Genomic DNA, 25,391 nt, shown 5'->3' with positions numbered 1-25,391 from the left:
GTATAAGCTCCAAACCGCGGGGTAGCCTACTGGCGGTCAGGTACTGGTTAAGACTTTGAGTGAAACCTGTTCACACAAAACTAGCAATTCAAGGCATAGTCCATTGTCAAGTTGTGAATGGATGTAGCTTAAAGTTCTAGGCAGAAGTTCAACTTAACAGTCTCTGCTGAAACACTGGTATATTAAACAAGTGGTGAGAGAAGGCAAATCTCTAAATGGGTATTTGAGATCTGGTGGGGGATTGTTAGAATTAATGGGCTAGGCCCATAGCAATTTCTGAAATCTCAAAGCCCATGTGTAAAATGGCAAGTGGTGGTGCTAAGTTTAGTCCCACCTTGGAAGTTGAAGAAGAGTTGGACCTCTTTATATAGTGGGTTCTCTCCACCACTCTAAGTGGTGTGTGAGAAGAGAAAGGGAAAACCACACGCGCGCGCTCGCTCGCCTGGCCTGGCCGGGCGTGGCGTGGCGGGCGGCGTACATGCGACATGCGCGTGAATGGTCCGCCGAAATCCGGTCCGTCTCCTTGCAGGAGCGCAGCTTCCTTTTGCCGTTTTATTTTTATGTCTTGGCAGACAAGTTTTTGATTTCTTGTCCGGTAAGTATACGAATTAGAAACCGAGTCGGTTTGGGATTGTGGTCGCGACACAATACCGCCTCTGGTCCTAATATATATACAGCTACCGGCTGCGGCCAGAGACACACCGAAAAACACCTAGGGTTTTGCCTCATCTCACAACTTGCGCCGCCATCGTAGTCTACTCCATCCCAAACGCCGGCGTGCATCGGCGCGTGGGAGAGCAGGTCTCCGGAACCGTTCGTCTTTGCGATCCTGCACCGGGAGAGGACGAATTAGGTTTTTGGGAAGCGCTGTGCGCGACTGCTCAAATTCGTCATCACGGGTCGTCTTCCGTCCAAGTCGGGCGGTGCTACTCATCGTCGTATTCATCGCCGTCAGCAGCAGATCGTCGCCAACATCGTCATCAACACTGTCGCACCCATAATAGCTAACGATCAGTACGTCCAACATCCTCTGTTCATGTCTGTTTCTACAGCTATTGTTACGTGTTTGCTGCTGTTATGCATGTCTTGCTGTTCTTCTAGTTTGCTAGATTATTGCATGCTAGTATCTCTTCTAGTCATGAATTATTTACTGGAATTAATCATGAACTTGCCTAATATTCCAACAATCCAAAAACCTAATTATAGGCAATTTCCTGAGTTAACTATGGCTGGATTCGCTGATGCACTGAGGCCGGATAAGTTTACCGGTGTGCACTTTAAGAGGTGGCAGGTGAAGACCACGCTCTGGCTTACTGCTCTGAAAGTTTTCCACGCTAGTGTTGGTGCTCCAGAGGGAATGACCGACGAAGATCGGAGAAAATTCCAGGAAGCCAATACTATGTTTGTGGGATGCATTCTGAGTGTTCTTGCTGACCGTCTGTGTGATGTGTACATGCACATAAACGACGGAAAAATTCTGTGGGATGCACTGAATGCAAAATTCGGTGCAACAGATGCAGGCAGTGAACTGTACATCATGGAGAGTTTTCATGACTACAAGATGGTGAATAACCGTTCTGTGGTTGAACAAGCTCATGAGATACAGTGCATTGTGAAGGAACTTGAACTCCTTAAATGTGTTCTACCCGACAAATTCGTGGCTGGGTGCATGATTGCAAAGTTGCCTCCTTCATGGAGGAATTTCGCCACAACTCTGAAGCATAAGAGACAGGAGATATCAGTTGAAAATCTGATTGCATCTCTTGATGTTGAAGAAAAAGCTCGGGCTAAAGATACCACTGAAAAAGGAGGTGAGGTTCAGCCTACTGCTAACATGGTGCAGAGGTACCCACAGAACAAGAACAAAGGGAAGAACAAACCTGTTTTCAACAAGCCTACCAAGACTACTACCTTCAAGAAGAAGAAGTTCAACAAGGCTGAGCTAGAGTGCTACGCCTGTGGGAAGCCTGGACACTTTTCCAAGGAATGCCCTGAACGTGCAGACCGCAGAGGGAAAACAAGCTCCAAGACTGTCAACATGGTGACCGCTAGCAATACTGATGGGTATGGTAATTTACCTATTGTGCTTTCAGTATTTCAATCATCTTCGTGGTGGATTGATTCGGGTGCTAACGTTCATGTGTGTGCTGACATCTCCCTGTTTACTTCTTATCAGGTCGCAAGGGATTCTTCCGTCCTAATGGGGAATGGGTCACATGCTTCTGTTCGTGGCATTGGCACGGTGGATCTGAAGTTTACTTCGGGAAAGATCGTGCAACTAAGGAACGTGCAGCATGTCCCTACTATGAACAAGAATCTAGTTAGCGGCTCCCTTCTATGTCGAGATGGATTTAAGGTAGTTTTAGAGTCCAATAAAGTAATCGTGTCAAGATTTGGACAATTTATAGGAAAAGGCTATGAGTGCGGAGGCTTGTTCCGCTTTTCTCTTTCAGATTTTTGCAATAAGTCAATAAACCAAATTTGTGCTAGTGTTAATGATGATGCAAGTATTTGGCACTCTCGTTTATGTCATATTAATTTTGGTTTAATGTCTCGGCTATCCAGCATGAGTTTAATTCCGAACTTCACAGTTGCCAAAGGTTCTAAGTGCCATAGTTGTGTGCAATCTAAGCAACCTCGAAAGCCTCATAAGGCTGCCGAGGAGAGAAACTTGGCACCTCTAGAACTCATACATTCTGATCTTTGTGAGATGAATGGTGTGTTGACAAAAGGTGGAAAGAGATATTTCATGACTTTGATTGATGATGCGACTAGATTTTGCTATGTTTATTTGTTGCAAACTAAAGATGAAGCATTAGACTACTTTAAAATCTATAAAGCTGAAGTTGAAAATCAACTAGAGAGAAAGATCAAGCGTCTTAGGTCCGATCGTGGTGGAGAGTATTTTCCAAAAGTTTTTGATGAATTTTGTGAGGAACATGGTATTATTCATGAGAGGACGCCTCCCTATTCACCTCAATCAAATGGAGTGGCCGAGAGGAAAAACCGCACATTGACTGACTTGGTGAATGCCATGTTAGACACTGCTGGTTTATCTAAGGCATGGTGGGGGGAGGCTCTATTGACTTCATGTCATGTCCTGAATAGAGTTCCCAACAATAATAAAGAGAAAACCCCTTATGAGGAGTGGGTTGGGAGAAAACCATCACTTTCTTATTTGCGCACTTGGGGATGTTTGGCAAAGGTCAATATTCCTATTCCTAAGAAACGCAAACTTGGACCAAAGACAGTGGATTGTGTCTTTCTAGGGTATGCTCAACGGAGCATTGCTTATAGGTTTTTAGTGGTAAAATCTGAAGTACCTGATATGCATGTTGATACTATAATGGAATCTCGTGATGCAACATTTTTTGAGAACATATTTCCTATGAAAGATATGCATAGCATTGCTAGATTTTCTTCTGAGATAATTCCTGAATCTAGTACAACTGATGAATATTTCGAACAATCACATGAGGAAGTCCTTGAGAAGGATAACAATGAAGTTCCTAGAAGGAACAAGAGACAAAGGATTGCAAAATCCTTTGGTGATGATTTCATTGTATACCTTGTGGACGACACACCCAAGACGATTGCAGAAGCATATGCATCTCCGGATGTAGATGATTGGAAAGAAGCTGTTCATAATGAGATGGACTCAATTCTTTCTAATGGAACTTGGGAACTAACTGATAGACCATATGGTTGTAAACCTGTGGGCTGTAAGTGGGTGTTCAAAAAGAAGCTAAAGCCTGATGGTACTATTGATAAGTACAAGGCGCGGCTAGTGGCCAAGGGCTACACTCAGAAAGAAGGCGAAGATTACTTTGACACCTATTCACCCGTTGCTAGAATGACCACCATTCGAGTGTTACTTTCCTTGGCTGCCTCTTATGGTCTTATCATTCATCAAATGGATGTAAAGACAGCTTTTCTCAATGGAGAGTTGGAAGAGGAGATCTATATGGATCAGCCTGACGGGTTTGTGGTAAAGGGTGAAGAGAGAAAGGTGTGCAAGTTGTTAAAATCTTTGTATGGTCTGAAACAGGCACCTAAGCAATGGCATGAGAAGTTTGAAAGAACTCTGACTTCTGCAGGATTTGTCATTAACGAGGCTGATAGGTGTGTTTACTATCGCCATGGTGGGGGCAATAGTGTCATATTATGTTTGTATGTGGACGACATACTGATCTTTGGTACAAACATTAATGCAATTAATGAGGTCAAGTCTTTTCTATCAAAAAGTTTTGACATGAAAGATCTGGGAGAAGCCGATGTAATTCTAAACATCAAACTTATTAAGGATGAGAGTGGGATTACATTAACGCAATCTCACTATGTTGAGAAGGTCTTGAACCGATTCGGTTTTATGGATAGCAAGCCTTCTCCAACACCTTATGATCCCAGCGTGACACTCAGAAAGAACAAGAAAGAAACGAGAGATCAATTAAGATACTCTCAAATTGTCGGTTCACTCATGTACTTAGCTAGCGCTACAAGACCAGATATCTCTTTTGCTGTGAGCAAACTGAGTAGGTTCATGTCCAACCCGGGTGATGATCATTGGCATGCACTAGAAAGGGTCTTGCGCTATCTGAGAGGTACTATGAGTTACGGAATTACTTATTCAGGGCATCCTGCTGTGCTAGAAGGATATAGTGATTCAAATTGGATCTCCGATGTTGATGTACTTTACGCAACAAGTGGGTATGTATTTACTCATGGTGGTGGCGCAGTGTCATGGAGGTCTTGCAAGCAAACCATATTGACGAGGTCAACTATGGAAGCAGAATTAACTGCTTTGGACACAGCTACTGTTGAGGCAGAATGGCTGCGTGAGCTCTTGATGGACTTGCCGGTTGTTGAAAAACCTGTACCGGCTATTCTTATGAATTGTGATAACCAAACGGTTATCGCTAAAGTGAACAATTCTAAAGATAATGCAAAGTCATCAAGACACGTGAAAAGACGTTTGAAGTCTGTCAGGAAGTTGAGAAACTCCGGAGTAATAACTGTTACGTATATACAAACAGACAAAAACCTGGCAGATCCCTTTACAAAGGGACTATCACGAAATGTGATAGATATTGCATCGAGGGAGATGGGTATGAGACCCATAGATGTTACACCATAGTAGTAACCCAACCTTTGTGATCGGAGATCCCGTGAATTAGGATCTGGGAAGAACAAGCTATTGGTTAACTGAGGAGAGTAATAACTTATGATCGTCTCCAAGTGAAGATGCAAAACTCTCAGAGCTGTAAGGCTCAGATCTGTAAGGCAGGTTGGCAACATGCCTTAATGTGGTTCTATTGGCTATAATTAGCAAAGATGCTGTCCTACAGAGCAGTCTTGAAAGAACACACCTATATGAGTTCTGACTGTAAACGTCGCAGTCTATGAGATTTGGGTGATCTCTAGTAAGCTCACGAAGAGACCAGGGAGTATGACGTATAAGCTCCAAACCGCGGGGTAGCCTACTGGCGGTCAGGTACTGGTTAAGACTTTGAGTGAAACCTGTTCACACAAAACTAGCAATTCAAGGCATAGTCCATTGTCAAGTTGTGAATGGATGTAGCTTAAAGTTCTAGGCAGAAGTTCAACTTAACAGTCTCTGCTGAAACACTGGTATATTAAACAAGTGGTGAGAGAAGGCAAATCTCTAAATGGGTATTTGAGATCTGGTGGGGGATTGTTAGAATTAATGGGCTAGGCCCATAGCAATTTCTGAAATCTCAAAGCCCATGTGTAAAATGGCAAGTGGTGGTGCTAAGTTTAGTCCCACCTTGGAAGTTGAAGAAGAGTTGGACCTCTTTATATAGTGGGTTCTCTCCACCACTCTAAGTGGTGTGTGAGAAGAGAAAGGGAAAACCACACGCGCGCGCTCGCTCGCCTGGCCTGGCCGTGGCGTGGCGTGGCGGCGCGTACATGCGACATGCGCGTGAATGGTCCGCCGAAATCCGGTCCGTCTCCTTGCAGGAGCGCAGCTTCCTTTTGCCGTTTTATTTTTATGTCTTGGCAGACAAGTTTTTGATTTCTTGTCCGGTAAGTATACGAATTAGAAACCGAGTCGGTTTGGGATTGTGGTCGCGACACAATACCGCCTCTGGTCCTAATATATATACAGCTACCGGCTGCGGCCAGAGACACACCGAAAAACACCTAGGGTTTTGCCTCATCTCACAACTTGCGCCGCCATCGTAGTCTACTCCATCCCAAACGCCGGCGTGCATCGGGGCGTGGGAGAGCAGGTCTCCGGAACCGTTCGTCTTTGCGATCCTGCACCGGGAGAGGACGAATTAGGTTTTTGGGAAGCGCTGTGCGCGACTGCTCAAATTCGTCATCACGGGTCGTCTTCCGTCCAAGTCGGGCGGTGCTACTCATCGTCGTATTCATCGCCGTCAGCAGCAGATCGTCGCCAACATCGTCATCAACACTGTCGCACCCATAATAGCTAACGATCAGTACGTCCAACATCCTCTATTCATTTCTGTTTCTACAGCTATTGTTACGTGTTTGCTGCTGTTATGCATGTCTTGCTGTTCTTCTAGTTTGCTAGATTATTGCATGCTAGTATCTCTTCTAGTCATGAATTATTTACTGGAATTAATCATGAACTTGCCTAATATTCCAACACAAGGGCTGCATAGGGCCGCTCGTCGGGATGGGTGGTGAACTGGTGATGCGCTGTTCGCTGAGGAGGGCGCTGTGGTCCACATCGGTGGTTCTGTGGGCATGAAGGTGTGGCGCGATGGTCCGGCTTCAATAGGAAGGCGTCGAGGTCTGGTGCTGGCGAATGGTAGCCGCCGGGCACAGCTGCCCGGGGACACAGTCGTGCGTCCTCCACTACCGAGTGGGCTGCCAGTGTGCTTGTGGTGGCGCGGATCTATCATGGAGGTGCTCATCGAGGGAGTCCGGGGTGCGCCGGCCTTGGCATGGAGGGGATCTGGGTCCTTGCACCAGATCAAGCCGTTGCGGTTGCGGCCGTCGCGCGTTCTCGGGGACTTGAGCGGTGGCTTGGAGGTGTCCTGGCCGTGGTACGATGTTGTGTGGAGGAGGTGATGCAGCAGCTGCGGATCTGATGCGGATGAGGTCATCGGCTGCGCGACAACCTGGTGAGGAGGTCATGAAGGTAGGCTAGATCGAGTCGGATCTGGCCATGAGGGATCGTTGGTGGGCTTGCAGATGTGTCGGTGTCGGTGTCAGTGTGGATTGATGTGCGACTAAGGGTGTCTGGGGAGCTCGGTGAAAACCTAGCAATGGCAGCGGCCGTGGGCGTCGTTTGCCTTCTTGGAGGCATCGTGTCATTGCTGCCACACCCCTCTCACATGGATTCGATCGCCGTGGTAGCCTCGGGAGAAACCCTAGATCCTATGACCGGGCGATGGCGACACCTCGTCGTTGTTTTCCCTTTTAGGGGCTTCGTCTTTGGAGCTGAGCATCTGGAAGTGGGACCAGCGGGTGACAACTTTGTTGACATTGAGGCTTATGTGGCAACGATGATGGGGCGAGTGATGTCGGAGGCACGACAATGGTTGAGGTAGTCGATTCTTCTTCGACGTGTCAACGAGATTACCTCGGGATGTTTTGTTGCGGTGAAGTCGGACCTGTGGCGGTGGGCCCCTGTGGCAACGATGACAGGCAAGCGGTGGTCTGTTCGGTGATCTTCAACGACGCCAATCTTGCATAGTTTATTTTTCGAAGCTCTCCTTCAGAGTCGGAGCTGCATTGCCATCGGCGCGGGTGGATGCGTTTTTGGCACGGGTCTTCTCGTGTTTCTACACTGCCTCTATGGTGAGGATTGGTTTGATGTTCGCCTTCGGCGAAGTCGGAGTCGCTTGCTCGAAGTTTAGGGAAGGCGATGACGCCTGTTGGTGAGAAGTGATGACGATGACATCGATGTGCGATCTTGACGAGGCCCTCTATGTTGAGTTATGTGTGGGGTATTATATGAGTGCCGCTCAGCAGTTTGTGCCTGTCTTCGTCCGGTTTTTTATTAATTAACTGAGTTATTCTCTTCTACTTAATTAATAGACAAGGCAAATCCGTTTCAAAAAAAAAGCTGGCAATAAGAATATTAGATGGCGGCTGCTAGGCGTCAGCCGGCTGATCTTCCGAAAAGATCAGCCGCCTGGCCAGCCGTTGATTTGCGTAAATAGAATTTGATTTGGGCCGCTTGATTCCCTGGTAGTATCACACTATCATTTCCATCCACACCATCATTTCCATCCACACCGTACCCCCATGTCTCTTTGCAGCGTTTCCAGCCACCAACACAACATCACTGCTGTCCCAACACCACGGGCGTAATTCCTTAAGGAACTGGTGATGCCCCGACAGCTCAGGCGATGCTCCTCCATAGCGTCGGCGGTGCTTCGGCAATGCTTCGATGACCTGGCAATGCTCCAGCGCAGCACGGATGATGCTCCGGCAATGCTCCATCCGTCGGCCGACGAAGCTCCACTAGAGCACCGATGATGTTTCGGCGGCCTAGCGATACTCTGACGACCAGAGAAGCTCCAGTGCGGTACCGATGATGTTTCGTCAGCCTGACGATGCTCCGTCGCAGCACCGGCGATGCTCTGGCAATGTCCAATGGCCCGTGAAGCTCCACTGGAGCACCGATGATGTTTCGGGGCCTGGCGTTGCTCCGATGACCCAAGAAGCTCCACTGCAGCACCGATGATGTTTCGACGGCCTGACGATGCTCCGTCGCAACACCGGCGATGCTCCGGCAATGCTCCGACGACCCGATAAGCTCCACCGCAGCACCGATGATGTTTCAGCAGCTCGACGATGCTCCGTCGCAACACCGGCAATGCTCTGACAACTCGATAAGCTCCACCGCAGCACCGATGATGTTTCAGCAGCTCGACGATGCTCCGTCACAGCACCGACAATGCTCTGACAACCCGAGAAAGCTCCACAGCAGCACCGATGATGTTTCAGCAGCTCAACGATGCTCCGTCGCAGCACCGGCAATGCTCTGACAACCCGAGAAGCTCCACTGCAGCACCGATGATGTTTCGGTGGCTCGACGATGCTCCGTCGCAGCACCGGAGATGCTCTGACAACCCGAGAAGCTCCACTGCAGCACTGATAATGTTTTGGCGGCCCGACGATGCTTCGGTGACCTATCGAAAGCTCCATCGCAGCACTGGTAATGCTCCATTTGCTGCACCGCTGATGCTCCGACGGCTAGGCGATGCTTCAAGTCTCTGGCCCAGCCGCTCACCACTCAGTGCCATAGCAACCAGCAATAAACTGGCCCACCGCGTGTCCCCTTCGCAGCACCAGTCGCAACGTCCGCGGCCAGTTCACAACAGCCACTCCACGGCCCCTCGCAGGATGGTCGATGCCCGCCGCAACGGTCGCCTGACGCAGCCCTGGCTAGCAGCAGTCACTTAAGACCGCCCTTGATTTTTCTGAGCAATTGTATAGAAGCGGCTTGTTGAAAACTATGTTGATAATCATCCATCAGTAGAATCTTCATCATCACATTGCTGAGGCTCTGCAAGGAGAAAACGTTATGAACTATGCAACAGCAGCAGTAGACCAACTAGATAAAAAACCACAGTATCTCTAAATTGGCCACTACTTGATGAAACAACATTGCTAAAATGTCACTGCATCTACATTATGCATGTTATGTTACAAATAAAACAAAAAAACACAACACTCCGGATATAAACCCCCACTGCATGCATGTCATCCATTAGCCACTGTCCATTGACAGCAAAACAAATATGCAGCTGCTGCTAAGAAAATACACATTGCCTAGCAGCAAACATACAAGAGAAGTAAGCCTGCTGGTGAAACAAAGGTACTAATGAATCATTATCACATTATCTAGCACACCATGCTTGTAATCGGAAGCCTCATTTTTGCCAAAAGGAGTCCTAGAAAATGAACAAAAACCACTAGAGTCTGTTCTGCAATGAAACACCGTTCCCCAAGTTGCATAGAATCAGACCCATGACTAGAAAAAAGAAAAGAAAATAAGTTGCATAGAATCAGACCCATAACTAGAAAAAAGAAAACAAAATGCAGATCCCAATCTGAAGAACGAACATTCCTGCTGCTGCGTACAACTGCTGCTCTGAAAATGAACAAAAAAACCACTAGTCTGTGCTGCAATGAAGCACCACTCCTAGTCTGGAGAACAACATTCTTGTTGCTGCTCTGAACATTAACAAAGAAACACTAGTATGTGCATCCCAGTCTGGAGAACAAATATTCTTGCTGCTGCTCTGAAAATGAACAAAGAAACACTAATCTGTGTTGAAATGAAGCACCTCCATCAGTCTGGAGATTAACATTTTTGTTGTTGCTCTGAAAATGAACACAACATTCCTGCAGCTGTGAAACCCCAGATCACACCCCCTGCCGCAGGGGATTGCTGCGCTGGCTGTGGATTCCTTATCTGAAACGAATCAAATCCGCCACACACGCATGATCTATGCAGCACCGCCCCCCCCCCCCCCCCCCCCCCCCTCCGGCCTAATCGGCCCTGATCTAAACGGTCCCGACGAGCCCCTCCGCCCTACAATCGCCGCGCCATCAGGTCCCCCTCCGCCCCAAGAGGGCCGCTCGTCGAGCCCCCGCATGTCTACCCCTAATTTTGAACCGATACCTTACCATTTCAGCTCGATTTGGGGCGGGTGTGAAATACCTGTGCGGCAGAGCGTCGGTCGATGCTCTGTCGTCACCACGCCTCCACTTCCCTGTCGTCGCCATGGCTTTGCTGCTCCAGATGCTCGCCGACGCGTCGCCTCTCGCATCAGCTGCTGCTAGATCTGACGCCTCTGCTTTCTTGTTCGTGAGACACCGCGTGGTTGCGGCGTGGTCGAACCAACGAGATTGTGTCCATGATGCGAGAGAGAGACGCCAGCGCCGCACGATCAAACTTGATCGGACGGCTCGCGGGGAGGTTTGCAATAGACAAAAATCAGTCGGTCTAAGTAAAGAGTTTTCCATATTAGATTGGGTGCATATGCTTCCAGCACCAACTATGTTTTTTTCATGGGGTATGCACGCGGCGTGTAAAGGTGCAACAGGCTTTGTATGATCATACTAGTGTAGCATAAGTCTTTGTAGCCCCAGATGAGGCAGGGGAACCCTTGCTGAATCATACTCTTACAAGCTGAATCCGTGGTATTCAAAAGCAAGGTATCAAACTTCGGGGGCCATAGATCTGGGCCTGTTACTGCCAATCTCTCCGTGCCGCCTCGTGTTTGTGCACATGTCCAAGAGCTATGATGCTTTAGGTCAATAGATAAAAAACAAAATCCAAAAAAATAAAAGTTAAACTGAAACAAGCCATATAAAAAACCATCAGTGCTTCATGGCATTTGGTTGCAGAAAAGGGTAAAATATGGTGTGTCCGCAACACTGTTTTAGCTGGTATACATTCCTGAATTCCTCCTATGCCTGACAGCTATAGTCGTCAAATTTACATAAACCGATATCATAATTGTGAAAGATAGATAATATTCGGACAGGAAGTGAAGGTTTTGAAGATATCATAAATGCTTATGTGGGTTCAGTAGGCAAATCATACCATGCTAGTTCGCTAAAATGATTCCGCAATCCCCTTGGGCTCGAGAAGTAAAGGCGTCCCTGGAAATAAAAGAAAAACAGGAAGTCTGAACTAATTAGAAATGAACTCACCTGAATTGGTAGTTTGCATGTGTTGATACGAATACCAATGGACTTGCTCTCCCAAAATATTTGCAACTCTCAACAAACACCAGACAGTTCTAAAATTGCATATCTATGACCTGATAGTCTTAGTGACAAAACTGAAATATAAGATGGAAAAGGGTCGATAACCCGCTTGGCAAAAAAACAAATTCATCTAGCAGTGTCACCAGAATTCACGGAACATATGCCCATCAACCATTTGCCATGAAAGCGATTGCTCTCGCTTCACAATATAGATGCATCACAAGTACGAAGAACGCACTGATCATGCTAAGTTACAATAAGTTAATTCTACAATTGGTCCCTGCACGGAGCTCACTAAGTCTTGAAAGTATTACTTGGATAACATTCCTGACTTGCAATAAACTCACTGACCATCATCCAAGGAAGCTAACCATTATATTAGAACTGGTGCTAAAAAGAGTTTTGAGAAAGACCAGCAAGAGAGGGGAGAACAGTGCCCAGAGTACCCAGAACTGAAACTTGTAAGGATGGAAATAAAGAGACGATAACTGACTTTAGCTTCTACATTATGCAAATCTGGCAGAAGAAGGATTATAGATGAACAAGAGAAGTTTCGTACAGCTATTTGCTCAGTATACAGAGCACTCTTGCCCTTGATGGTGAAGCAATTCGTAACTCCGATCAGCCAACTGGGTCCTGGCTTTTGAGAATCACATCCAACCTCATGCACCTTTATGTAACAGACACAATGAGGTGCAACAAGCAAAACAGCAGTAAAAAGGGTGGAGGTTCAGTCTTGGCTTACAGTTACATCACACTATCCAAATCCGAGCAAAAGAAAATTGTGGAATGGGACTCAGAATTGCGATTGAGACTAGCTAGTACATGACCATCTGGAAGTAAACTGTTGCATCACGATTCTTCCTCGGTACGGCATTGCTAGATCTATATCATATCATCACTTCTGTAGCCAACCACATCAAAAACCATTTATCTCTGCTAGTAATTGACTATTTTAGTAAGACGGAAAAAATATCACTTACATGGTGGAGAAGATATAGGCAGCTAAGCAGAGAGAGAAAAGAGACGGGTTGACCGTTGGAGCACACCAGCACCATCCTGGCCCGCAAAAAGGCAAGGAGGAGGTTGTCGGCGAAGGAAGGCCGGCACTCGCCACCCTTGCCCAACGCGGCGGCAACATGTCCACCTGCAACAGCAATACAAATCAAGAAAAGATAAAAGATACTTCCAATGTGAATCAATTTAACAAAATAAATAAAGCTCAGCCATAAAAAAGTTGACTGTTACGATATTGCACCATGTTGCTTGGATGGACTTGGCAACAACCAATAACTAGCTACTACATTTAAAGTTCGCTTAGATATATTGCTTGATTGACTGTGTTGAGGAACAAAAGTAGCAACTTGACTTTTCTGGCTCTCAGAAGATCTCCCATATTTATTTATTTATTTATCATCTTATAAAAGAACTCCTTTTAGTCTTAGTAGCAGCCTGGATATATTTCCCCCTTTTTAGGTTAGGTTAGAACTTGGCAGAAGACACAAGATCAATAATTGTTGCTTCAATGGAAATTTGGTGTCCTGGAGAGGAAGAAATGGAGCATTCCCTTACAAAAAGGAAGCAATTTGGGGCTAGCGTAGATCAGTGCGTGATACCATCATCACCTGAAGCTTTATACAGCTACCTTCTTCACAATGGTACAGTAATTTCATTCTTACAGAATACTAGAATAGGAACAGAACATGGGTCGATGTTATCTTTTCTTTTCCCATACATGTAACTGTCTGCTTAAGTTCTTAGAAACGTAAAAATCTGTTCATATAGACATAAAGGAACAAATAAAAAAATACTAAACCCCTTATAACGCAACAGGATGACCCTCTGAATCTGTAGCAAACAAAGCATGGAACAAGAGAAACCTGCTATCATGTTTCTTCTGCAACCATTCCTATGCAAACGATGTCAAATTACTACAGCTTTCATAAAGCTTTACAGGTAAACATTGCCAAGAGAAACACCAAATAACTGCATAGAAACATTTTTTGCATAGCCATGGACATAATTAAATGATGCACTGAACTACACATCAAATTCTGCTATGAAATGGCCAAAGCCAAACTTATACAAAGGTTTGCTTACCCAAAGACATAATTAAGTTCAGCTTGTGTTAAGGTTTGCTTACCCAAAAACCGTGGGGGCTTATTTATTATCAACTTTTCATCGATGAGCTTGTACTGAAGTTTCTGCACAAGTTTTACAACAAATTGGATATTACTCTGTGAAGCTTGTTTGCAGGTACTACCCAAACTTTGCCCCCCATGCCTCTAGGCTAGTTGGTTCCTTCTCATGTAGAGATGTTTTCAAGCTTGCAGTTTAGTTGATATCTTCAGCCTGTTGCTCCATTTTCAAAGGCGACACATCTCTTTTTTTTGGAGGGTTGCTGGGCTGGGGATCCTGTTTAGCTCTGTTCTTTCGACCCCTCTTGCTTTGCACATTCTCCTCTGATCTTGTGCACACCCACTGCTTGTTTTAAAATAAAAAATCACCATCGGGGCCTTCCTTACAGTTTTCGGTTAAAAAATTCATTTCACAAAAGATTGTATTTGTATTCATTGCGCTTCTTCTGGAAAGAACACATGTCGATACCTTCCCTGTTCACAAGCAAAAACCATTATTCCAAAAATTGCAACCATTTGAATTAGATAACTCAGTCCACCTTTCGTTGTCCCACAAAGATTAGAAGATTCACAGATACTTCACATTCTAGCAATTTCAACACACAAGAAGATGCAGTCAATGAAAGAATGAAGGACCTACTTTCCACAAGCAGGTAACTTGCATTTCTTATACCAACACAAGGGTCTGATGGCAAGCAACAAATCAACTGTACCTTCTGAGCAGTTAAGATCATAAACAATGTATCAAGTACTCAACTGTGGTTCACTCCACTGAAAAAATGATATTTTGCAGGGAGCAAGAGTATGTGCTCCTGGTATTTGCCTCCCCTTGAGAAGAGGGACATCAGCAATGAAGTAGTTGAAGCTTCAAGCAAAATAATCTTCCCATCAACTTTAGACATATATTTTCCGGCCTTGACTATCTCCCCTTTTTCCAATAACATTCTGATGATATAATTTAAAAAATGAGAGCTAGGAGCACAACCACTCTTCTCCATTGATGAGAACATACTGTCAGCTTCTTCCACTGCTCCTTCTTTTAGAAGATTATCTATCATTACTCTGTAAGTAGAAGCATTAGGCACCAGCCGGCTGGCTGGTAATGCAGCAAACAAATCATGAGCTTCTTCTCTTCTTTGAACATTGTATAATGCATTGATGATGGTATTGAGTGTTGTGATATTGAACTTCACATTCACTGCACGTAATTTCCGGAATAGGACGATCGCTTCATCCATGCAATTATTTCTACAAAGTCCTCCAAGAATTATATTATATGTAGAAATGCTCACCATTACTCCACTTTCGATCATCTCATGGAACATTTTCCTTGCAGCAGCAGTTCTCCCAGCATTAAATAACCCATCCAGTATGGTGTTATAGGAAACAGTGTCAGGTTTAATTCTCTTATGCAACATTTCTCTGAATAGTGTAACACCATCGTCGAGCCTTCCAGTCTTACAATAGCCACTAATAAGTGAGCTATAAGTAACAACATCAGGCTCAATGCCAACTGATACCATGGCATCAAGTACCTTGAATGCTTTCTCCATCTCGCCAACTAAGCAATATCCGACCATCAGCATATTAAATGTTATAACATCAGGTTTCACACCTATGTCTGTAACCAAGTCAAAGATATCATGTGCATTCATAATCCTTCCTTCGTTGCATAGACTGCCCATTATTGAACTGAAGAATGCAATGTTTGGACGAGCAATACCTTTATTCATCATTTCAGAAATCAACACCTTCGCTTTCACCAAATCACCATGTGTACATAAGCCCTGAACTAGGGAGTGATAAACAACTATGTTCGGTTGTACTCCCGTACCAATCATCTCACTGAACTTATTCATTGCATCAGCCAGCCTACCCATTCTGCAAAGTGCAGCTATCACAATTGAATAGGTGACTACATTTGGATTGACTCCTTGTCCTGGCATTTCAGTAAATATGAGCATAGCTTCGTCCATCATTCCTCGTTGAGCATATGCATCAATTAATATGTTGAAAACTTGGCAGTTGGCTACAATACCGTTGCCTACCATTGAATTAAAGAGTTTCATCATATCAGCAAAGCTTCCTTCATTGGCATACCCATGAAGAAGAGTAGTGTAGGAGACGATATCAGGCTTGTGGCCCCTTGCAGCCATGGAAAAGAAAATTTCTGCAGCTTCTTTGCTTTTTCCATGCTTGCAAAGGGAGGCCATGAACGAGTTCCAAGTGACAATATTTGGTATAAGGCCCCTGCTTGTCATTTCTCTTAACATTTTAGTCGCCTCTTTCCAGCGGCCCAAAGTGGAATATCCATGGATCATGCTAGTATATGTCACCGTATCCGGCTGAACACTGTTATCAACCATCTGCCGAAGGAACAACTCTGCCTTGTCCATTGCTCCAGCCTTGCACAGTGCATCGATAATCGAGCTATACGTCACCACATCAGGCACAACCCCTTGCCGCATCATTTCATGGAATAGATTGCATGCCTTGCCTACTTCACCTTCCTTAAAGAAGCCATAGATGACCGTGTTATAAGCCACCACGTCGGGGGAGCAACCATCTCCTTTTGCCATCACATGGAGCAGGTTGAGCGCTTGCTGGCTCCTTCCCTCTTTGCATAAGCTCTTCAGAACTATGTTATATGAGAACTCATCAGGCACACAGCCGAGCACAGACATCCTATGAAGCAGCACGTTTACTGCTTCATCTGTCCGTTTCGCGCAGCAGAGGCACATGAGGACGGTGTTGGCGACGACCTCATTTGTTTTGAGGCTGGTCCTTAGGAGGCGCCCGAAGTAGGCAAGCCCTAGGTCCGGACGACGCACGCGGCAGCAGCAGTTCATCAGAATGTTGTAGGTGCGGACTGTGGGCAGCGCCACCCGCCGGCCGGCTTCTTCTCGCCATACGCGGTTGAAGAGCGTGAGGGCAAGGGAGGGGCCGTCTCTGCAGACTTCGGTGTCTGGCGCACGGGCACGGGTGAGGGCGGCAAGGAAGCCGTTCAGGGCTTGCTCGGGGACCGGAGTGGACTGCTGTAGCAATTGGTCGAACAGGTGGTGTGCGTCTTCCGGGCTGAGCGTCCCGGCGCGGACGCGCTCTGTGGCAGCGGTAAAGGCGGCGTGCGGAGACCAGGAGGGTGAGGGCGGCGAGGTGGGAGTGAAGGAGGAGGAGCGGTGGCGGAGGAGGTGGAGGCTGGACATCGGCGAGCGGCGGGGGAGGCGGGACGGGACTGGACTGGTCAGCCGTTTGGAGGAGGATCCGGTATTGCTTTGCTTGTGGAGGTATACCACTCTTTTTTTTTTTATCACAAATACATATTCCCTCCTCCGTCCCAAAATAGTGGTCCTAGTAACTTGTAATAAATCGCCCGGCCGATGTTTAGACCGTCGCCTCGACGATCGTTGGATGCATGAGCTGATAGCCGTCCGATGTAGCGTCCACGCCCCCACATGCCCACTCGTTACATCCCGCGATAAACGCTCTATTGCAGAAACAAGACCGCATGCCCACTCGTACTTCCCGCAACAAACGTTCTGTTGCAGAAAACAAGACCGCATGCCCACTCGTTATTTCCCGCAACAAACGCTCTGTTACAGAAACAACATACTCTTGCCCCCGGCTCCGACAGAGCTGCAACCCGCGCGGCGCCGCCGCCATCAAAAGACACTTATTTTGGGGGCAGAGGGAGTATTATTTTTGAATATTAACATGATTGTATTGCGTTTTTTTAAAGATCATATCTATTATAAAGATATCGAATATTATATCGAGGTATATGAACCACCGAATGACCATTGTCGCTGCCAGAGCAAGTCGTTGCCGCTTCCATACCGGAGCTGGCTTGACCTTATCAATGAAAGTCTAAAAGTCTATGCACGTGCCCCTAAGGACCAGGACCCCGGACTTGCATGCGTCATTGTTGAATCCTTAAATCGATCTAAAGAACCTGACGAGGTATGCTAACCTCGTCGGAGGAGGAGCTGGTAGGAATCTACAGCGAAGCCCCATCTAATCCATCCCAGTGGACGAATTTGAGGACGATCGGAGCTTGAAAGATTGACTCGGAAAAGAAGCGTCATTATCCCCCGATCACTATCCCTGTGAGAAACTAAATCCTACTCCCTCCATCCCAAAATATAAGAACGTTTTTAACACTAGCATAGTGTCAAAAACGTTCTTATATTCTGGGACAGAGGGAGTAGCTATCTACTAATCGGAGCCGAGACAGCAAGAATCTCCTCCCCGCCACCAGTCGCAGGAGCGGCAAGCGAAGGAGAGGTGAATCCCTCAACAGAGGAGATCGAGGGAAGGAAGGCTTTCCCTAGTCACCTTGCAAGATTGGAAAGAAGAATCCCATGGGTGTACTGCATAACATCGATCACCAATTTTATTGAATATGCCTATAAAAACTAAGAACATTACTATATTGTAGAAATACTTTCCCGCAGCTCAAATTTTTTTTGAGGCAAATCTATATGTACGATTTCAAATTTAAATTGTAAAAAATTGAAATGATATTTGTAGTTTAGATCTAAGATTTTTGACTAAAGGTGCAAAGCTTCACTTATTTGTTATGTCAATGGAGTACGATTAATCAAAGAATCATATGTCATTATCTACAAGAAAATGAGAAGACAACTATGGTTTTCTTGCACGTGTCGCCGGCTGCCAGTTCACCTCGCCTCTGGCCGGCGCCGGTGAGGTGCGGGAAACCTAGTTTTGGGGGTTGGACTTGTTGTTTGGGTCCCTTTAGTTTTGGCTAGGGCTTATTTTAGGTGGCAAGGCAATGGCATTGTTGGCAGCGTGGAATAAGGTCTCCTCAACATGTTCTCGGTCCTATCCGCAAAAAAAACATTTTCTCATTCCGGTGAAGCTATTTGACGCCCACAAAGGGCTTGTCGTGATTTGGTTAGGGCCAGATATGGGTCCATGACTTGTCTTGGTTTCATGTAGGTGGTCTCGACAGCATTGCTTAACAGTGTGGATAGCGCTGGTTCGTGTTTCGATTTGCTGTTTCCTTCTTCATTCGATGAAGCTTGATCAACATAAGCTTCACCAAGAAGCTAGTGAGGCAAGAGTTCTGTCTCGTGAGATCTAGGATGATTTTCCGATGCGAACTATCTGACCCCGAACACAAATACTCCCTGGTGAACAATAAAATTGAAAGGAAAAAAATTAAAAATATCTGAATTTTTTTGGCAAACTTTGACAAAGGTTTTGTGTGTTTACAAAAAATCATCATGAAATGACATTCTTGGAAGTCGTGGCAAAAAAATTGATGCTCCAAAAATGCTTGAATGCATTTGGAGTGTTGTTTTGTTTTGTTTTTTTGCCCTGACTTCCAAGAATGTCATTTCATGATGAAAATTTCCACTCACTCGAAACATTTTTTTGGTTTTTTTCTTTGAAATTTACTGTTCAAATTTCGGTTGATTGTCCAGCTTTCTTCATCGCCTTTTTCTTAGCTATAGTGATCTGATCCTCAGTTCACGGTCGCCAACATCTTCTAGCTCCGACCAACGACTTTCTCAGTTTGTTGTCACCGACATCTTCTCGCTCCGACTAGCAACTTCCTGGCCGCTGCGTTAAGAACATTGGCCTGCTATGAGAGGGTGTTCCAAAGATCCAGAAATGACATCGATCTTTGTTCATGGTGCTCTGTTGACAAGTGGAGGAGGAGGACATCGTCTATATACCTAAGGACATCATGTGTTATTTTCTGTTTTTGTAAGGATGGTGTTGTAAGGGTTGGATGACTTTAATATATGGCCTTAGTCTTCTCAGGAGGAAAAAGTTTACTAATTTGATGCAACCCAAAAAAAAGCTGGCAATAAGTATATTAGATTGGGTGCATATGCTACCAGCACCAACTATGTTTTTTCATGAGGTATGCATGCGGCGTGTAGCATATCGGTCTTTGTAACCCCAGATGAGGCAGGGGAACCCTTGCTGAATCATACTCTTACAATCTGAATCCGTGGTATTCAAAAGCAAGGGATCAAACTTCTGGGGGCATAGATGTGGGCCTGTTACTGCCAATCTCTACGTGCCGCCTCGTGTTTGTGCACATGTCCAAGAGCTATGATGCTTTAAGGTCATTAAATAAAGAAACAAAATCCAAAAAAAGTTAAACCGAAACAAGCCGTATAAAAAACCATCAGTGCTTCATGGCATTTGGTTGCAAAAAAGGTAAAATATGGTGTGTCCGCGACACTCTGTTTTAGCTGGTATACATTCCTGAATTCCTCCTATGCCTGGCAGCTATAGTCGCCAAATTTACATAAACCGGTATCATAATTGTGAAAGATAGATAATATTCGGACAGGAAGTGAAGGTTTTGAAGATATCATAAATGCTTATGCGGGCTCAGTAGGCAAATCATATCATGCTAGTTCGCTAAATGATTCCGCAATCCCCTTGGGCTCGAGAAGTAAAGGCGTCCCTGAAAATAAAAGAAAAACAGAAAGTCTGAACTAATTAGAAATGAAACTCACCTGAATTGGTAATTTGCATGTGGTGATACGAATACCAATGGACTTGCTCTCCCAAAATATTTGCAATTCTCAACAAACACCAGACGGTTCTATAATTGCATATCTATGACCTGATAGTCTTAGTGACAAAACTGAAATATAAGATACCTCATAAAGTCTATATCTTCACCTGGAGGGCTGCCATTGATTCTCTCCCTACGAAGGACAACAAGCACAGGAGGACTCTTGAATTAGATGGTATATGCAACTTATGTGGAGCTGCGATTGAAAACACACATCATGCTACCGTTGTATGCACAAAACAGAGAGCCCTTCGTGAGGAAATGAGTAAAATATGGAAACTGCCGAAAGACAAATCAATCATGTTTCATGCCCTTCTCCCCAGATTGGCTTTTGCAAAGCTTGAGTATTTGCCATGGTGAGATGAGGGAAAAGCTTATGCTAGTTCTTTGGAGGGCTTGGCACCTTAGAGATGATGTCGTTCACAACAAAGGTGAAGCTACTGTACAAGATTCTGTGATTTTCTCGAGGAATTATTTGGAGTGCTTATCCAGCCCAAATCCGGTTGTAAACTGTTAGAGTTATAATATAAGTCATGTATACCCCTTTGTATTTATCCCGTAGTATAAGGGGTTTCCTGCATAGGTACCACACCTGTACATGTATATATATCGGCCTATGGCCTCATGGGAATATAAGTTGCTTATTCCTAACATGGTATTAGAGCTCTAGGGTTTCTTTTTTTTGCACGTCGCAACTCGTGCTCGATCCCGTCGGCTGCCCTGCTCCGATCCGGCCAACGCATCCTCGCCCGAAGGCCTCCTCGTCCAACGCAGTTCAGCAGCCGGCCTCGGTCTCCCGCCTCGATCCCGCCTCGCCTCGCCGATCCCGCTCTCAGGTGCAGCACCCGCCGCGCCGATCCCGCTCTCAGGCGACCGCTCCCGCCACTCCTGCCGCCCGCCAGCTTCCGCGGTTGCTCCCGCCGCTCCTGCCGTCCGCCAGCTTCCGCGGTTGCTCCCGCCGCTCCAGCTCTTCGGCGCCGCCTTCGCCCGTTCTCGCCAGGACTCGCGGTCCTCTGCCCGTCTGCTCCTGCCTAGCCGGCTTCGATCGAGATCCCCTGCCGCTCGGCCTCTGCTGATTTCGATCTTATTCCCAAAAAAAAATGTCTGCTGCATCGGGCTATGTCGCTGTCCCTCGCTGTCCGGTGATCTTCGACGGCACTAACTACACCAAGTTCGCTGGCTTCATGCGCATTCACATGCGTGGCATCCGTCTCTGGGGTGTTCTTTCTGGCGAGGTCTGCTGTCCGCCACGTCCGGTTCCTCCGGTGGCCCCTACTCCGCTGACTCCATTGGTTCTTCCTCCGGATGCTAATCAGGCCGCCAAGGATGCGGCTAAGGTTGCTGATGAGGCTGCTGATCGTGCCTATGATGAGAGGGCTCTGGATTATGAGGAGGCTCTTCAGACGTATCATGGTGCTTTCTCTGTTTACACCCAGTGGCTTGATGATGATGCTCGTGCTGCCGTTGTTCTCACTGCTAGTGTTCTGCCTTAGTTTGCTTCTGAGTTTCTGGGTCTTCCTACTGTCTTCCAGATGTGGACCTGTCTTCGTCAGCGCTATGAGCCCTCTGGTGATGCCTTATACCTGTCTGTGGTTCGTCAGGAGCATGCTCTTCAGCAGGGTGACTCTACTGTTGATGACTTTTATGCACAGAGTTCTGCTATCTGGCGCCAGCTTGATTCTCTCCGCAGTGCTGGTTGTCGTACTTGCCCCTGCTGCCAGGCTGTCCAGGCCGATTTGGAGTTTCATCGCGTCTACGAGTTCCTGTCTCGGCTCCGTAAGGATTTTGAGCCCCGGCGTGCTCAGTTGCTTGCTCGTGGTCGTATTTCTCTCATGGAGGCGCTTTCGGAGATTCGTGCTGAGGAGACTCGCCTACGCGGTGCTGGTTTGCTGGAGGTTCCCTCGGTGCTCGCTACTCGGGCTTCTTCCATTCCACCTGCTGCACCGCCCCATTCTCGCTCGAGTGCTCCGCCGCTCTTGCCCACTCCTTCTGGAGGCTCAGGTCGGCCCCGTTCACATTGTGATTACTGCAACAATGATGGTCATATTGAGTCCCAGTGTTACACAAAGCGGAAACACCTGCGCAAGGCGCGATCATCCTCCTCAGGGACTTCGTCATCTCCCTCGCCAGCTTCAGCCATTGCTTTGACCGAGCAGGATATTCTGAGACTTAAGCGTCTGCTCGCGGCTTCAAGTTCTTCCTCGACGGGTACTGCTGGTTCTGTGACTGATGCTTCCCGCACTGAGCACCCGCCCTCTACACAGTCAGGTACATCCCCATGGGTTCTGGATTCTGGAGCTTCTTTTCATATGTCTTCTCATTCTTCCGCTTTGTCTTCTCTTCGCTCGCTGGATTCTCCTGTTCATGTCTTCACTGCTGATGGTACTCCACTTTCTGTTGCTAGTAGAGGCCATCTTTCTACTCCTTCTTATTCTGTTCCTGATGTTGCTCATGTTCCTCGACTTACCATGAATCTGTTTTCTGCTGGTCAACTTACTGATTCTGGTTGTCGTGTCATCCTTGATGTTGACTCTTGTTCTGTTCAGGATCGTCGCACGCACACTCTGGTTGGGGCTGGCCCTCGCCGCCGTGATTCTCAGGGTCTTTGGGAGTTGGACTGGCTTCATGTTCCTTCCGCTGCCACCACCATCGCCAGTTCCTCCGCTGCTGTCGCTTCTGTTACTGGTTCCTTCAAGCAGTGGCATCATCGACTTGGTCATCTGTGTGGTTCTCGATTATCGTCTTTAGTTCGTCGAGGTCTTCTGGGGTCTGTCTCAGGAGATGTCTCTTTAGAGTGTCAGGGTTGTCGTCTTGGCAAGCAGATTCAGCTACCATATTCTCATAGTGAGTCAGTGTCTCAGCGTCCTTTCGATTTAGTCCATTCTGATGTATGGGGTCCGGCTCCTTTCCCTTCGAAAGGTGGTCATAAATACTATATTATTTTCATCGATGATTTTTCTCGTTACACATGGCTTTATTTCATGACTTCACGTAGTGAGGTGTTGTCTATTTATAAGCGTTTTGCTGCCATGGTTCATACTCAGTTCTCTTCACCCATTCGTGTTTTTCGTGCTGACTCCGCTGGTGAGTATATCTCTAAGATGTTGCATGGTGTCCTTGCTGAGCAGGGTACTCTTGCCCAGTTCTCTTGTCCTGGTGCTCATGCTCAGAATGGTGTGTCTGAGCGCAAGCATCGTCACCTTCTTGAGACGGCTCGTGCTATGATGATCGCCGCCTCTCTTCCGCCTCATTTTTGGGCCGAGGCTATCTCCACTTCTGTCTATCTCATCAACCTTCAGCCATCTGCTGCTTTGCAGGGTGGTGTTCCTTTTGAGCGTCTGTTTGATCGCTCTCCCGATTATTCGATGCTTCGCTTGTTTGGTTGTGTTTGCTATGTTCTTCTTGCCCCTCGCGAACGCACCAAACTGACCGCTCAGTCTGTTGAGTGTGTCTTCTTAGGCTACAGTGATGAGCATAAGGGCTATCGTTGTTGGGATCCTGTCGGTCGTCGGATGCGTATCTCGCGAGATGTGACTTTTGATGAGTCTCGTCCTTTTTACCCACGCCCATCTTCCTCGGTCTTTTCCGTGGAGGATATCTCTTTTCTCACTTTTCCTGACTCCCCTATCACTCCCGTTGCGCCTGTGCCTGTTCGTCCCACTCCCTCTGCTTCTCCACCCCTTGTCGATTCATCGCCACCATCTTCCCCGGTCTCCTCACCTAGCATGTCACCGGATTCTACACCTTCATCTCCGGTGACTTCTTCGTCGCCTCCCCCTGATTCTCCCTTGGCGATTCCTCCTTCTCTTGTTCCATCTCTTCCTCAGCATTACACTCGTCGTTCACGGCCTGTGGATGCTTTCTTGGATGAGTCGTCCTCTTCCTCTCAGCCTACTTATGGCTTGCGTTCTTGTCCTCGTCCGCCTATTGATCGCTTTGGATTTCCCACCGCTAGTGCTGCTGTTCTTGAGCCGACTTCTTACCGTCAGGCTGTTGTTCATCCTGAATGGCAGTTTGCGATGGCAGAGGAGATTGCTGCTCTTGAGCGCACTGGTACCTGGGATCTTGTTTCTCTTCCTCCCGGAGTCCGTCCCATCACTTGTAAGTGGGTCTACAAGGTTAAGACTCGCTCCGATGGTTCTCTTGAGCGTCACAAAGCTCGTCTCGTGGCTCGTGGTTTTCAGCAGGAGCATGGTCGTGATTATGACGAGACTTTTGCTCCTGTGGCCCATATGACCACTATTCGTACACTTCTTGCTGTTGCCTCTGCACGCCACTGGTCTATATCTCAGCTTGATGTTAAGAATGTCTTTCTTAATGGTGAGCTGCGTGAGGAGGTGTACATGCAACCACCACCTGGGTATTCTGTTCCTGATGGCATGGTGTGTCGTCTTCGTCGCTCTCTCTATGGCCTTAAGCAAGCCCCTCGCGCCTGGTTTGAGCGTTTTTGCTTCTGTGGTCACTACTGCTGGTTTTTCAGCAAGTGTTCATGATCCCGCATTGTTTATTCACCTTTCTCCTCGTGGCCGGACTCTTCTTCTTCTCTATGTTGATGATATGGTCATCACTGGGGATGACCCCGAGTATATTGCCTTTGTAAAGGCCCGTCTTAGTGAGCAATTTCTTATGTCTGATCTTGGACCTCTTCGCTATTTTCTTGGGATTGAAGTCTCTTCTACCTCTGATGGCTTTTTTATATCTCAGGAAAAGTATATCCAGGATCTTCTTGCTCGTGCTGCTCTTTCTGACGAGCGCACTGTTGAGACTCCTATGGAGCTCAATGTTCACCTTCGTGCTACTGATGGTGATCCTCTCCCTGACCCGACGCGTTATCGTCATCTCGTTGGCAGTCTTGTCTATCTAGCTGTCACTCGTCCGGACATCTCTTATCCGGTTCATATTCTGAGTCAGTTTGTTTCTGCTCCCACATCGGTTCATTATAGTCATCTCCTTCGTTTTCTCCGATA

At 46.7% G+C, this 25,391-nt stretch overlaps 1 protein-coding gene across 5 annotated transcripts; it reads right to left on the bottom strand.

Annotated features, from left to right (window-relative positions):
- Positions 1-8,070: 8,070 nt before the first annotated feature.
- LOC123180242 (protein Rf1, mitochondrial) lies at positions 8,071-17,132 on the bottom strand. Of its 5 annotated transcripts, XM_044592238.1 has the most exons (4): positions 13,871-17,132; positions 12,711-12,874; positions 11,561-11,619; positions 8,071-9,511 (listed from the first exon to the last, which is right to left on the bottom strand). In XM_044592238.1, the coding sequence occupies exon 1, from the start codon at positions 17,066-17,068 to the stop codon at positions 14,618-14,620; it is 2,451 nt and encodes an 816-aa protein (XP_044448173.1). In that variant the 5' UTR covers positions 17,069-17,132; the 3' UTR covers positions 8,071-9,511; positions 11,561-11,619; positions 12,711-12,874; positions 13,871-14,617. The 5 variants fall into 5 exon arrangements, with proteins under 5 accessions (XP_044448173.1, XP_044448172.1, XP_044448174.1 ...); XM_044592237.1 differs by lacking the exons at positions 8,071-9,511; positions 11,561-11,619 and adding an exon at positions 12,442-12,631; XM_044592239.1 differs by lacking the exons at positions 8,071-9,511; positions 11,561-11,619 and having other exon boundaries at positions 12,442-12,874; positions 13,871-14,339; positions 14,506-17,132.
- Between the last annotated feature and the right edge of the window lie 8,259 nt (positions 17,133-25,391).

This window comes from Triticum aestivum, chromosome 1D (assembly GCF_018294505.1).
Source record: "Triticum aestivum cultivar Chinese Spring chromosome 1D, IWGSC CS RefSeq v2.1, whole genome shotgun sequence".
Lineage (NCBI taxonomy): Eukaryota > Viridiplantae > Streptophyta > Magnoliopsida > Poales > Poaceae > Triticum > Triticum aestivum.
The sequence above is the reverse complement of the archived record's forward strand: the minus strand, read 5'-3'. Positions and strand labels throughout refer to the sequence as shown.